At 53.4% G+C, this 14,231-nt stretch overlaps 8 protein-coding genes across 8 annotated transcripts; 6 read left to right on the forward strand and 2 right to left on the reverse strand.

Annotated features, from left to right (window-relative positions):
* Positions 1-73: 73 nt before the first annotated feature.
* Positions 74-2,131, forward strand: Malapachy_2451 (hypothetical protein; the record flags this gene model as incomplete). The annotated part of the gene is made up of 1 exon (XM_018136940.1): positions 74-2,131. The coding sequence occupies one exon, from the start codon at positions 74-76 to the stop codon at positions 2,129-2,131; it is 2,058 nt and encodes a 685-aa protein (XP_017992988.1).
* Positions 2,132-2,214: 83 nt separating this feature from the next.
* Positions 2,215-2,494, reverse strand: Malapachy_2432 (dna-directed rna polymerase subunit; the record flags this gene model as incomplete). Its single annotated transcript, XM_018136921.1, has 3 exons — positions 2,215-2,246; positions 2,274-2,460; positions 2,492-2,494. 3 exons carry the CDS (start codon positions 2,492-2,494, stop codon positions 2,215-2,217), a joined length of 222 nt encoding a protein of 73 aa, XP_017993098.1.
* On the forward strand, positions 2,308-2,565 carry Malapachy_2457 (hypothetical protein; the record flags this gene model as incomplete). Its single annotated transcript, XM_018136946.1, has 1 exon — positions 2,308-2,565. One exon carries the CDS (start codon positions 2,308-2,310, stop codon positions 2,563-2,565), a length of 258 nt encoding a protein of 85 aa, XP_017992994.1.
* A 74-nt stretch (positions 2,566-2,639) lies between these two features.
* On the forward strand, positions 2,640-4,176 carry Malapachy_2417 (endoplasmic reticulum insertion protein sec61; the record flags this gene model as incomplete). The annotated part of the gene is made up of 4 exons (XM_018136907.1): positions 2,640-2,652; positions 2,696-2,764; positions 2,793-3,071; positions 3,098-4,176. 4 exons carry the CDS (start codon positions 2,640-2,642, stop codon positions 4,174-4,176), a joined length of 1,440 nt encoding a protein of 479 aa, XP_017992806.1.
* An 817-nt stretch (positions 4,177-4,993) lies between these two features.
* Positions 4,994-5,482, forward strand: Malapachy_2456 (sodium pantothenate symporter; the record flags this gene model as incomplete). The annotated part of the gene is made up of 2 exons (XM_018136945.1): positions 4,994-5,375; positions 5,412-5,482. The coding sequence occupies 2 exons, from the start codon at positions 4,994-4,996 to the stop codon at positions 5,480-5,482; spliced, it is 453 nt and encodes a 150-aa protein (XP_017992993.1).
* A 227-nt stretch (positions 5,483-5,709) lies between these two features.
* On the forward strand, positions 5,710-8,286 carry Malapachy_2422 (atp-binding subfamily d member 2; the record flags this gene model as incomplete). Its single annotated transcript, XM_018136912.1, has 1 exon — positions 5,710-8,286. One exon carries the CDS (start codon positions 5,710-5,712, stop codon positions 8,284-8,286), a length of 2,577 nt encoding a protein of 858 aa, XP_017993149.1.
* Positions 8,287-8,407: 121 nt separating this feature from the next.
* On the reverse strand, positions 8,408-9,055 carry Malapachy_2434 (epsilon subunit of f1f0-atp synthase n-terminal domain-containing protein; the record flags this gene model as incomplete). The annotated part of the gene is made up of 4 exons (XM_018136923.1): positions 8,408-8,536; positions 8,590-8,678; positions 8,721-8,874; positions 8,918-9,055. 4 exons carry the CDS (start codon positions 9,053-9,055, stop codon positions 8,408-8,410), a joined length of 510 nt encoding a protein of 169 aa, XP_017993104.1.
* A 3,371-nt stretch (positions 9,056-12,426) lies between these two features.
* On the forward strand, positions 12,427-14,009 carry Malapachy_2424 (tyrosine-trna ligase; the record flags this gene model as incomplete). Its single annotated transcript, XM_018136914.1, has 2 exons — positions 12,427-12,732; positions 12,765-14,009. The coding sequence occupies 2 exons, from the start codon at positions 12,427-12,429 to the stop codon at positions 14,007-14,009; spliced, it is 1,551 nt and encodes a 516-aa protein (XP_017993150.1).
* Positions 14,010-14,231: the final 222 nt, after the last annotated feature.

A 14,231-nucleotide genomic window follows, 5' to 3' on the forward strand; every position in this document is an offset into this window, starting at 1 on the left:
CGCTCGGACAGGGTCGTAGTCGTAGCACCTGCGTACAGCGGCTGGCTTGTCCGTTCGTGCGCGAGTGGCTCGCATGTTGTCGCGATGGACGCGCTCTGCGCGCTCAGTCGTGTGTACTACAAGCGTCCTTCGCCCGAAGCTCCGATCGTTTTCGCACACAGCGCCACGTCCCACGTCCCCGGCCCTAGGCTCGGCGCTGGAGCAGCTCCAATCGCTCTTCCAGCCAACGTCCCCCTGGGTGACGCGCCTTGAGCATGCCAAGCTGGCCGTCACAGCACCTCATCCACACCGTGTGGCGTTTGTCGGCCCACCTGACCTGACGCACCGGCTTGTCGATGTGATCCTCCAAGAGCCGCTCGACGAGACTGTGATGCGTGCGATTGCAGATCGCCCACGCACGCCTTCGACGCGGATCGTGTTTGGTGCTGATGTGCCCACAGCACAAGATACGTGGCCGAGCTCCTCCTCCCACACGCTATCTCTTCCGCTCGGCTGGCTGCGTGGCATGGAAGTGCTGGAATGGACAGACTTGCAGCGCGATACAGAGACGTACACGGCCCTGCTGGCCTGCGATGCTGTGTACTTTGTGCTGGATACAGGCGCCTTGGAACGTCAGGAAGCCTCCGCGGCGCAGGTCTTGCGGCTCGCTGAGCTGCTCTCCGACAAGCCAGATGCGATGCTGCTTGTCAACGTGGATGTGGCACAAGCGTATGGCCAAACGGCCGCCGCGACTTGGGACTTGGCGGTGCAAACGGCCATCCAACACCTCCCACCTCACTTGCTGCACCGCTTGCAAGAGACACATGGGATGAATGACGTACGTACACCCCTGCCCGGCGTGAAGTTTGTCTCGACGCGGTTGGCCGCGCAAGCGCGATCCATCCTCCCTACGGACGGCTTTCATGAATTCACGCGGCAGTTTCAAGCATCGCGCTTTGCTGCGCTGCACTTGATGCTTACTCGTCATATTCCACCGGCGTTGCGTGCGTGGTACGTCGCGAAGACAGCCTTGGAATCGGTCACAGACGCTGAGCAGATGGAGACCGAGCGTCTCGCTACAGCCGATGGGTTTGCTAGCGTCCTTCAGACGCATGCGAAGAACGACATGCAGCGTGTATCGCAGCGCATTGCACCCCCTGCGGATGGAAGTGTGCATCCCAAACCGACATGGCAGCGAAGTGGGGACCAAAGTACGTCCCTTCGTGGCCTATTGGCTGATTCCCGCGATGCTGTGCAGGAGACGCTGGCACGTAGTTTCCCATGGTGGCGTTTGCCATGGCGTGCCGATGAGCTTCGTCTTTCTCTTTCCTATGTCATTGGCCGCAGTTTCGGTGCGTCGGAAGAGACGCGCTTGGCGTACGAAGCAGGGCGCCTGCGCGATGTGGCGCGCCGTCAAACGGACTATACACAGGAAGCCTTGGACCAGATGCGTCAGCGCGACACACGCGTAGCGCATCGCGAGGCCTTGGCAGACCAGACGCGACTTGATGCCGAGACGCTGCGGAATGCACTGCATGCGTTTGAGGACCGCCAGATGGGCGCGCTCTTGCATGCCTATTGCCTGTCCGAGCCGCTCGTGCACCGTCGGCAGCAGCTCCTTGCGCCTGGCGGGCCCTTGGACCGCATGGCAATGCGTGCGCAAAAGCTCGTCGCACGTACGATGCTCGGTCTGGGCGCTACATACTCGGTGTGTGGCCTCGGGGCCGTGGCGCACAGTTCTCCTGCGGTTGTCACAGTCCCTACGACCACGCTGGGTACGGCCATCGCCACCAGCTCCTGGGTCCCAGCGTGGACGTGGTCTTCGTGGCTCTCTATCGTGGAGATGGCGCCCAGCACTGCCGGGGCGACAGCGCTGTTGGCTACAGCCCTCGGCGCTTGGTACCTCCAGGGGCAATGGTCGCGATTGAAGCGCGCTTTCTGGCGCGATTGGGACCGCACAGCCGAGGCAGCGGAGCGTGAGCAGCAGCAAAACGCGCACGACATTCTCCAAGCGCTCGTGTTTGGGGCACCGCTCCAAGTATCCACGCAGCTGCATGAGCAAGTCCAGACACGACGACTGCAACAGGCTTCGCGCCTTTCGGAGCTGAACCGGCTGCGGGAGAAAATCCAGGCGCTGCCCAAACCCACATAGCACACATTTAGCGAACGATTGAGACTCATGCAAAAGATGGCTTTCATTTGGGCTTGGTCCACAAAGACCTACTCTACAAGGGGTTATGCAAAAGGCTTGCTCTTGCGCTCATGAACTTGTCGTTAGTCGATCATATACGTACTGTTATAGTGAAGCAGACGCTCAATTAAGTCGACATGGGTAAGCACCATACGACGGCAGCAGTATCGGTTGAGCTGCAGCTCCGTCAGCGCCTCGCCTTCCGTGCGTCCATCGAGAAGCAGGGCCAGGTAGGCATCCCACTTATCACCCACAACCTTGCCGCAGCTAAAGCAGCGTACTGGGATAATCTGGTCTGGTCAGCCAACTCGTTCTACACACCATCACGAGGAGCGCAGTGGAAAGACGACACAAGCACGCCGGGCGGCGACCAGGACGAGGCAAAAAATTCGTAGTGTGGATTTAAGTGCTGGGGTACATCCCAGGCTCTCGGTTTGCTGGCACATCTCGTCCTTCCATCGTCGCGACAATGAGTAGTGGGTGTACGTGCAACGCAAACATGCACAGGTATACTAACACAGGTAGTCCGTCTCTTGTCGCTTGTGCGACCTTTTATGTCGGTGCTGCCTGAGGTGTCGGCGCCTGAACGCAAGGGTACGTACCGCCATCATGCTCACACCAGTGCCGTTCCAGCAGCGCGTCATGTGGACTGCCATTGTCCTGGCCATTTACCTGGTATCGTCGCAGATTCCATTGTACGGCATCATGTCGAGTGATAGCTCTGATCCGCTCTTCTGGATGCGTGTCATTCTGGCGTCGAACCGTGGTACGCTCATGGAACTCGGTATTTCGCCCATCGTGACGTCGGGTATGATTATTCAGTTGCTTGCGAGCGCCAACCTCATCCAGGTAGACTTTAGCCTGCGTGAGGACCGCGCGCTGTACGGTGGTGCTCAGAAGTGTACGTAACACACGGACTAACCACAGTGCTTGCATTGATCTTGTCCCTCGGTCAGGCGACCGTGTATGTGCTGACTGGTCTCTATGGCCCGCCCAGCGAACTCGGCGCTGGTGTGTGTCTCCTGCTGATTCTCCAACTGGTCGTGGCCGGTTTGATCGTGATTCTTCTGGACGAGCTCTTGCAGAAGGGCTACGGTCTTGGCTCGGGTATCTCGCTGTTCATCGCTACTAACATCTGTGAGACCATCGTCTGGAAGGCTTTCTCCCCGACGACGGTCAACACGGGTCGTGGCCCCGAGTTTGAAGGTGCGATTGTGGCTCTGTTCCACCTCCTGTTCACGTGGAACAACAAGTCGCGTGCGCTCAAGGAGGCCTTCTATCGCGAGCGCCTGCCGAATGTGTCCAACTTGGTCGCGACTCTGGCCATCTTCCTGATTGTGATCTACCTGCAGGGCTTCCGCATTGAGATCCCCATCAAGTCGACCCGCGTCCGTGGCCAGCAGGCCACATTCCCCGTGAAGCTGTTCTACACGTCGAACATGCCAATTATGCTCGTGAGTGCGCTCACGTCGAACTTCTTCATCATCAGCCAGATGCTTGCTACGCGCTTCCCGTCGAACTTGTTTGTGAAGATGCTCGGTAGCTGGGACCGCATGGACGACAGCCCGCAGCTCCACGCTGTGAGCGGTATCGCTTACTACCTGTCTCCGCCGACGAGCATGAGCGCCTTGGTGCGTGATCCGATCCACGGTGTGATTTACATTGCCTTTATCCTGTCGTTCTGCGCCGTCTTCTCGAAGATCTGGATCGAGGTGTCGGGTAGCGGCCCTCGTGAGATTGCGAAGCAGCTGAAGGACAACAACATGGTGATTGCTGGTCACCGTGAGGGTGGTATGTACAAAGAGCTGAAGCGTGTCATCCCTACTGCGGCGGCCTTCGGTGGTGCGCTCGTGGGTGCGCTCACGGTGGTCGCTGACCTTTCCGGTGCGCTGGGCTCGGGTACCGGTATTCTGCTGGCTGTGACCATCATCTACTCGTACTTTGAGATGGGTATTAAGGAGTCTATGGGTACGGATGCGGGTCCGTTGGCCGATATGGTGGGCTAATGTCTATACCATGCATCCTCAACGTATAGAAAAGAACCCTATGTAGCTACTAGGCCTTGCGTTTCCTCTTCGGTGCGGTGGGAAGAAACGAGCTTATGTCATGAGCCACGTGGTCATATTGTCACAGAGCGATGGCGCCATCGCATAGCGACAAAAATTTGGAGACGTAGCCACATCGTATCGGGTGAATCTTCATCACCACTGTACTACCTCTTCTCTACTTGCTTTGCATTCAATATCATGGACATTGCATACTCTGAGTTAAAGTACGTTTGTGTGTTTGTTGTGTGGATCCATTAACCTGTCCAGTTCTACGAGTCCAGCGGCCTCGTCCTCGCGCGCCTCTGTGTCACACGCCGGCTCGGTGCAGCCGGTGCCATCCACTACCCTGGATTCCGTGGTAAAGTGGTGGTCCTGGTACGTTGTTTTGGCACTAACCTGGATAGACGTCACTACTCGACAAATTCCTGGATCGCATGAACCAGGTCGGCGTACGTCTGTGAGAGAGACAGCGTCGCTACCCCCTAGGGCTCTTGGTTCGGCTCCCATGACCCTGCAAACTCATACCCGAGCCATCCCCGTGACCTCACCACCACTGAACCGTTCTTCTTCGTTTACATTGCCTCTTTCGCCACCGCCGTCACCACCACCGCGGTACTCGAGGGCTAGAGAGTCAGAGGCTTTTCATGGATCCACGACTTCCCCTGCGCATGCAAATGTGCATACTTCATCATCCACCCTACCTTTGCAAAATGTCGACGCTTTACGTACTTCGCTACATCAAGTGAATCGATTCGACGTACCAGGCACACCAGATATGAGTCCTGCCAACGGTGACGTGCACCATTACCCTGCCGCTACGGCAGAGGCATTTGTGCGCCGCTTGTTTGTTGATTTGCCTGCGATTGGGGCCTGGAAAGCCGAGGATGCCGGTATTGAATTGATGTGCCCTGGTTGGTCTGGCGCTGTCATTGAGAAATTCAGTACTGCAAGCTCTTCAACGAGCTCTGCCTCTTTGGCATGTGCATCAGAAAAACTGAACAGAGCTTTGTATGTACACATGCCAAGTGGCTGTGATCGATCTCAACTTCGCGATCATATGCTTGCCATCCTGGATACAGCTTCCGATGCGATTCATGCATCGAAAGTGGTATTTTGCCTGGAGCGCAGCTTGCCTGATCTCTCCTCTTTGCTACATGGTATGTGCTATGTGGGCGGTCAAGTTATTTCTATAGGGGGCCAGCTGGATGAATGGGTGGCTGCCCATCCTATTCCGTCCATGGTGTTGGTCGCCGTTTCTTTGTAACCGTAGTTCCCACATGTCTGATAACATAATCAACCCCGGCAATTGGCATTTTTTTGGTACGTGCCCGGCCTATAACCGTCGTTTGCTTGGGTACACGCCTATATTCCGTAAGCGGGGGAGCGGCGAGGGTAGGCCGATCAATCTGCCGTAAGCGGAGTCGCGGAGGGTCGTGGACGGTTACCCACCCGACTGCAACACCGATCTTTCGTGATCGCCTTGCTCTCATAATGGCGGTTCAGTCGCGTTTGCGTCCCGCCTTGGAGTCGGCCAAGATGGCGGCTTTGAGTCGCCTCTTGAACTTTATCTCGTTCTATTCGAGCAATTATAATTCGATTCAGAGGGTCCTTCGGGTTGTGTATATGGTGGGTGTGACATTTGGCCTGCTGCATATGTTCTGGCCACGTAAACGCTCGGCCAAGGCCAAGGAAGCTGATAAGGCCAAGCCTTCGTCAAACATGCAGCGCAAGAAAGTGACGCTCGACCATGTTTTCTACGCCCGGCTGTTCCGCCTGCTCCGTATCATCTTCCCAACCTGGCGCTCGAAGCAGACAGGCTACCTGTTTGGTCTTTCGGCGACGCTACTTATCCGTACACTTATTTCACTGTACGTGGCTGAGCTGGATGGCCGTATCGTCTCTTCGCTTGTGCGTGGTGATAAGCGCATGTTCTTCTTGCGTGTGATCGCCTGGATGGGCATTGCCGTGCCGGCGGTGTTGGTGAACAGTCTGATCTCGTTCTTCGTGAACTCGCTAGCTCTCTCGATCCGTACGCGCTTGACGAGCATTATCCAGCACAAGTACTTGCAGAACCTGACGTTCTACAAGCTTACGAATTTGGATGACCGCATCCGAAACGCGGATCAACTAATCACAGTGGATGTGCAGAAATTCAGTCGCGCTATTGCGTTGCTATACGGTAACATCTTCATGCCATTGATTGATTCCATTGTGTACAACTTCCGTCTTAGCCAGACGGTCGGTATTGAGATGCTGATGGTTACTACAGCGATTATTCGCTTGACCACGATGCTCGTGAAGATGCTCACCCCACCGTTTGGTCAGTACACTGCGATGGAACAGCAACTAGAGGGTGAATACCGCTTCGGTCACGCCCGTCTTCTGGAGAATGCTGAGGAGGTGGCCTTCTACCGCGGTCAGAGCCTCGAGAAACGCCACATTGACCGCTCCTACTTCTCTCTGTTGAAGCACATCAACCGTGTGTTGCATATCCGAATTGGCCACGGTATGATGGAAGAAGGTGTGATCAAGTGGCTGTGGGGTGCCATTGGTCTGGTCATTTGCTCAGGCCCTGTGTTCTTCAAGATCCCTGGCTTCGCTGTGGGCGGTGGCCGCAAAGCCGACATGGGCTCGCGTACGGAGGTGTTCGTGACCAACCGCCGCTTGCTGCTCTCGTCGTCGGATGCCGTGGGTCGTGTGATGCTCAGCTACAAGGAAATGTCGGAGCTGGCCGGCTACACGTCTCGTCTTACAGAGTTACTTGAGGTCATGGATGACCTGGAGAAGGGTCATGCGAAGAAGCGCCTGGTCTCCTCGTCGGGTGATGAGGCGATTGCCAAGAAGAAGGAGATCTTCTCGCGCCGTGGAGAAATTAACGAGGACAGCGATGAAGTCGTGTTTGACCAGGTACCCATTGTCAGCCCGAACGGTGATGTTCTGCTGCAGAAGCTCAGCTTCCACATCAAGCCAGGTCAGCACTTGTTGATTATTGGTCCGAACGGTTGTGGTAAGAGCAGTATGTTCCGTATCCTTGGTGGTCTGTGGCCTGTGTATGGTGGCAAGGTCTCGAAGCCCTCGAACAAGGAGTTCACCTATATTCCTCAGCGCCCCTACCTGTCGCTCGGTACGCTTCGTGACCAGGTGACCTACCCCGACACGGTCGAGGAGATGCATGCGAAAGGCGTCACGGACGAGGACCTGCTGCAGATTCTCAAGCTGCTGCAGATCGACGGTATTGTAGAACGTGAAGGCGGCTGGGACGTAAAGCGCGAGTGGCGTGATGCCCTTAGCGGTGGTGACAAGCAGCGTATTGCTATGGCGCGCTTGTTCTACCAAAAGCCCAAGTATGCTATCCTTGACGAGTGCACGAGTGCGGTGACGCTGGAGGTGGAGAAGATCATGTATGACCATGCGACGGAGCTCGGCATTACGATGCTCACAGTGTCGCACCGCTCCTCGCTGTGGAAGTACCACTCGCATGTACTGCAGTACGATGGTCAGGGTGGTTACGTGTTCACGGAGTTGGATGCTGACAAGCGCCTGAAGCTCCAAGAAGAGAAGCAGGCCATCGAGCAGAAGCTTCTTCTGCTGCCCAAATGGCAGGAGCGTCTCAAGGAGCTGGAGAACATTGTGGAGCTGCGTCACCAGCATCACAAGACGGAATCGGTCCCCGCGATGCCCAAGACGCAAGAGCCCGTGACCCCGGCGGAGGCACCTGCCCCCACCCCGGCCGCGCAGGCGTCCACCACGCCCGCTTCTGAAAAGCCAAAGGAGACATCGACGCCCAAGACGCAAGAGCCCGTGACCCCGGCGGAGGCACCTGCCCCTACCCCGGCCGCGCAGGCGTCTACTACGCCCGCTTCTGAAAAGCCAAAGGAGGCATCGACGCCCAAGTCGAAGAAGAACAAGAAGAAGTCGGCTCCTTCGGAGACGGCGCAGCCCAAGGCCCAAACGCTGGCTGAGCTTAAGGCAGAAGACGAAGCCCGCGTCAACGCGGCTGGTACTGAGCAGACCCAAGCTGCGCCTGCACTGGACATGGCATCGCTGAAGTCCACCAAGAAGGCGTAGAGGACCTCTAGTGTCTATATATGATAGTATTGCTAGTGCCAACATGGTTTTGGTATGCAATTGGTGCATTAAAGCGTTGAGTCAACTATAGACATGACCCATGACACACCGCGCTTTACACTTAGTTGTGCGACAGAGCGGTCTGGAGAGCAGTGTACACCTCGACTTCAATCTCAGCCTCAGCCTTCTCCTCCGCCGAAGCATTGCTCGAGAGAACGCGCTGGGCCTCCGACAGACCCTGGCGGATAGCCTTCGTGGGTTAGAATACGTTCTTACCAGAATTTCATGTGCTTAGATACATACCTCGGGCGAGAACTGGTCAAGAGGGTACGCCTCAACAGCATTCACAGTGAGAGTGTTGTTAGGGTGGATCGAAGCAAAGCCGCTCGACACTATAATAGGTTAGGAGATTGCAAGGTGAGTAGGATACGTACCGAAGAACTTCTTGCTAGTGCCACTCGACTCAATCACCTCAAGCACACCAGGACGAATCTGCTCCACAGTCGGGACGTGGGCCGAAAGAATACCAAGGTCACCCGAGACGGCCGGGACGTTCACCTGCGTCACCTCAACACCATCGTAGATGGCCTACATCCAGTTAGCAAAACTATCACAAGGCCGATAAACCTACCGAGTGGGGGACAACGAAGCTCAGCTTCAGTTTGTCACTCACAGCCTCAGCGTAACCACGGCGGGCACCGGCAAGCTGCGAGAGAACGGGGCGGTAGCTCGAAGAGCGAAGCGTGCGCGAAGCCAGAGCAAACACCATCGTGGCTGGTAACGAATCGAAAGTGCACGGCGTCTGAGCCCTCCTCCCTGCCCGGTCCGAGGGCCAGCACAACTGCCATCGGCCGAGTCCGGGACATGACATCTCTGTCTCCTCCACGTGGTACTTACGCCTTACCATCACCTCCACACGTGTGATAGGTCCATGCGGCATCCATGAAGGTCCCCTGCACACAGTGTGACCAGTGGACGGACTTGGATCCCAGTGTAGTTTCGAAGAAGCAAAGCGACGAAGATGTAAAAGAATGGATGTCTGATACCTTTACAAGAGCAGGTGGAGAAACTAAGGTGGCTTCTATCGAGGAGCGGATGGAGCACCTACACCTCCCCTCGGCTTTAAAGGAGGCCCTGCTCGTACATACACAAGAGATGAGCTCAGAAGCAGAAACGCCTTCTGAAAATAAAGAAAATGATTTGCTTTCCACCATAACAAAGGAAGCTCGACAGAATTGGCCAGAGGTTGAAACTAGCCACCCTCTCTGTGAAATCTGTGCCGAAGACTTGGTACAGCAGCTCACCAACGAGCTTGTCGACACGAGACGCGAGCGTGATACCCTAGTACTACTTGAACGTGAGCTTGAGAGACTTGCTCTGGTGGATGGCGATCTTGAAATGTCTCAAGAAGATATCGCTAGATGGAAACGACAGCAGGATCTTATTCTACGTGATATGAAAGAGGTATGCATCTAATGACACTCACAAAACCTAGATGAAGGAAGAAAAAGAAAAGCTTCAAGAAAAATTAGTTGAACATGATAAAGAACAAGAGAGCCTTCGACAAGAATTAAAGGCGCTGGAAAAGAAGGAGATGCAACTGAACGATCAAGAGGATGAATTTTGGAAAGTTTACCATGAGTTGTCCTCAGCTACAGAGAGAGCACGCTTAGAAAAGGCTCAACTCAACCTTCAGCTTGAGAATGATAAGAAGATCCTTTCGCAACTGGAGAATGCCAATGCATACACAGATGCTTTCCACATTGAAGACGATGTCCTCGGAATGGGTACGATTAATGGCTTGAGACTGGGTCGTCTTAGCCAGAGCGCAAGATCCACACATGAGCAGGTAGAGTGGTCTGAAATTAACGCTGCCTGGGGCCAAGCTGCCTTGCTCTTGAATGTGCTGGAGCGAAAACTGGAATTCCAATGCAGTGAGTACAAGGTGGTCCCGTGTGGCTCCTTCAGCCGCGTGGAGAAAATCGACAACGAAAAGACTGTATATGAATTGTATGGATCAACGGATTGGCAAATTGGAAGACTCCTACACTCCAGACGCTTTGATTATGCTATGATAGGATTCCTCACTTGCCTCAACCAGCTATATGAACACAGTAAGTCACTCGACTCCGCCCTGGACTTGCCCTACGTGTATGTCGCTTGTTCACTAACAATGTAGCATCAACAAAGACCGGATCAATGATAACAGCATAAAACTCCAATTCAATCAAACCGATGCATGGACTAGAGCTGCCCGGGACGTGCTTCATTTGTACGTTGGTCATCGTACTTACCCCACACAGGCTGCAAAGCTTGCTCCTCTGGTTGCTTAAGTCGCGCTGACACATGTAGTCACGTGATATGTAGCCTTCCTTCGCGATCGAATTGCCACCACGCCCACTTTACAAGCCAACGCTTCGAAGGGTTGGTGTGATATACCTGCAGCGTAGAAGCAACTATGCCTATTACACAGACCGGCCATCCTGGACAGGATCACTCGCGTGACCCATGCCCCTGGGTCATTCTTAATGACTTTGGTGGTGCTTTCGCTATGGGTTGCATTGGTGGTACAATCTGGCACGGTATTAAGGGTGCACGTAACTCGCCGCGTGGTGAGCGCTTTTTGGGCTCTGTATCTGCTATCAAAGCCCGTGCCCCCGTCCTTGGCGGTAACTTTGGTGTCTGGGGTGGCTTGTTCACTTCGTTTGACTGCACAGTGAAGTCCGTTCGTCAAAAGGAGGACCCTTGGAATGCGATCATTGCAGGCTTCTTCACTGGTTCGACCTTAGCTATCCGTGGTGGCCCCAAGACAGCCTTCGGTGCTGGTGTTATGTGTGGTATCCTTCTTGGTGTCTTTGAGGGTGTGGGTGTTTTGATGCAGCGCTTGCTGGCTGAGAACAACAAGCCAGTCGCACCAATTATTCCTGATGCCCCTCCTGCTCAAGGTTCGGGTAACATCGCCCTCACCCAGTGACCGTGATGGTACAATCTTTTTTTCATGTGTTGGCATTTTGATGGCACATTTATATCTGTGGATCTAATTCCCTAGTGACGAATAAGCGAATAATATGACCATCGCGCACTCATAATTTTGACTGCTTTTCCAGGAAGGTGAACTTGCCGGACAGAGGTAAGCGGATCTTCCAACATCACTTTATTCCGACCTTGCATCCATACCGTGCCGTCTTGTAAAAGAAACATGGTTGTATCACCTGCACATGTAGTTTGTGTGACAATGGCATCAGTGGGCGTGTCCCCAATATCGACAGGCACCGGACCAGTCAGATGGCCTGGTATATATTCGACCCATCCCCAGATATAGGCATCGCCATCCGTGGTTAGAGCGACACTGTGACGATCACCACAGGTTACATGTTTCACAATCCCAGGAAACCCTTCTTCTTGGGAAAAGAATGTAAGTGGATGGAGGCATTGACTGTCTGTCAATGACAAGGTACCCAGCTGGCCAAATCGATTATCCCCATAAACATAGAGTGGGTATTGCGCATGGGATGTTTGTACAACAAAGTGAGTACCTCCAGCATGAACTTGTTCGAAAAAAGGAGTGGGCCATGCCGACTTTGCCACGCTAACTTGATACTGAAGGAGGGTATCGGTGGAACAAGATAGACAGTCATCAAAGGTGGGAAATAGGTATGCATGCCCCTCTTCTGCTGTCAGATACATACAACATACCTGAAATTGTCATGACACGGTTTGTCAGATCTACGGCAGCGCTTGTCCAAGACAAAACACTACGCCGTTGACCTGTCATACCCTGGCAGAGATATCCATCGGGATCTAGGTACCCTAAAACTTCATCTTGACCCAAGAAGATACGATTGGGTTTCCACTCAACTTTTTGGCCTGCATACGATGCAGTAGGATGGCTGCTCTCACGACAAAACCCATATAAGTAAAAGGTATCCCCTTGGTGTACAATTGCATTGGATCCACTTGCACCAATGATATCTGTAGCATCAGAGCAGATTAAAGTAGGCTCTGAGAGGTACAGCTTCTTATGTGGCTGCCCGAGCTGACCATGCAAGTTGGAGCCCCACCCATACAATGCAAGTGACATGCGGTCTGAGCGTAGGCCCCGATGGCCCCCGATTTTCATCTTCATCTTCGTACACGAAAATGCTAGGCTGCAGTAGCCTGCCTAGAGCTCTGTCTGTACGAAAAGCTCATCTGCATACATCGCGTACAGTACGGAGCCAGATTTCTTCTGTAGTGGATGTTCTTGAAGCACGCAAGCTTGTGCAAGCAACTACATCTCGTGCACTCAAAGACCATTTACAAACAAAACACGCGACGAGCACATTTCTACCTCGAACAATATACTCGGGAGTGGATCCCAGTGCTATAAGTCTGCACGTAGGAAACCTGCTGCCTCTCATTGCGTTGTTACACTGCTCACTCCATGGCCATAATTCGCTGGTGCTAGTAAGTACGAAAATAGATGGGCTGACATCTAGATCGGTGGAGCAACAGGGGCCATTGGTGATCCGTCAGGCCGCTCGACAGAGCGCTCCGCCTTGGATATGGAACAATTAAATAAGAATGTGATGGCCATTCGCACACAATTATACCAATTTTTCCACAACGCAGCTGCCTACCTGAGTCGTCGCGGCCTGATTCATGCTACGCCCGTTATGTTCTCCCCAGAGGTCAGCGAGGTGGGTGAGCCATTGTTTCAAGATTCGTTAAATATCCAAATTTTGAACAACTACAACTGGTTCAAAAATGTCTCCATGCTTGAGTTTCTCTCTGGGGTAGGACGATACGCTCGTGTGAATGACATGTTGGCCCGCGACAGCGTCAAATCGCGGCTTTTCCCCACCAATGGAAGCATAGCCGGCATTTCATTCACAGAGTTCTCTTATCAACTGATGCAGGCACATGATTTTAGTGTGCTTCACAAAGACAAACAGTGCTCTGTGCAGCTTGGCGGCTCTGATCAAATGGGCAATATCATGGCTGGTATCGACTTGATTCGACGGCAACGTGCAGCGCAAGCTGATAGCACAGCCAATCCCAACATGAGGGAGGAGCCTGCTTATGGGTTGACGCTCCCTCTTCTCACAACAGCATCCGGTGCCAAGTTCGGTAAATCGGCAGGGAATGCTGTATGGATTTCCTCGTCCCTGCTCTCAGACTTTGACTTTTATCAGTACTTCATGCGTAGTGCGGATGTTGATGTGGAACGATACTTGCTCTCTCTCACTTTGCTCCCTATTGAAAAAATCGAGCAGATTATGGCAGAGCATGCGCAAGACCGCTCTAAACGCATTGCTCAGCGTTGGCTTGCTAGTGAGATGACTGAATTAGTTCGTGGAGAGAAAGCCTTGCAAAAAGCTACGCTGGCCACAAATGTGCTCTTTAATACAGACCTCCAGTCTTTAACGCTCGATCAAGTTGAATTTGCTTTTGAAAACGATCCACGCTTAGTATACCTCAAGGAACCCGTGGAAGATGTAATTCAGCTAGCGACAGAAACGAAACTAGTTGCATCCCGAAGTATGTATTTACACTACTTTTACACTAACAAATTTACAGGTGAAACACGTCGCTTCATCCAGCAGAAGAGTGGTTTGTATCTTAATAACAAATCGGTGACAGATGTACACGCAAAAGTTAGCCAAGATGAGCTCCTGCAAGGAAGGTTTATTGTGATGAGAGCCGGTCGTTCCAACCACAAAATTATTGTTTTCCCACATTAATGAGAGAAACGAGGCCCATTCATCAACCCGAGCCCCTGCCCCATGTGTGGATCGAGCATCAATGTCTCCGACGTAGACTCTTGAGACTGATCTGACCGTGTTCCTAACGGTTCCGTACTAGGAAAATAAGGAAGAAAATTCATAGGCAATGTTTGACTGCGTTCTGTCGCAACCATAAGGTTCGGTGGCGCATTGACATGGCCTCGTAGGCACATATCAAGC

Source organism: Malassezia pachydermatis (assembly GCF_001278385.1).
Source record: "Malassezia pachydermatis strain CBS 1879 chromosome Unknown scaffold2, whole genome shotgun sequence".
Taxonomy (NCBI): Eukaryota; Fungi; Basidiomycota; class Malasseziomycetes; order Malasseziales; family Malasseziaceae; genus Malassezia; species Malassezia pachydermatis.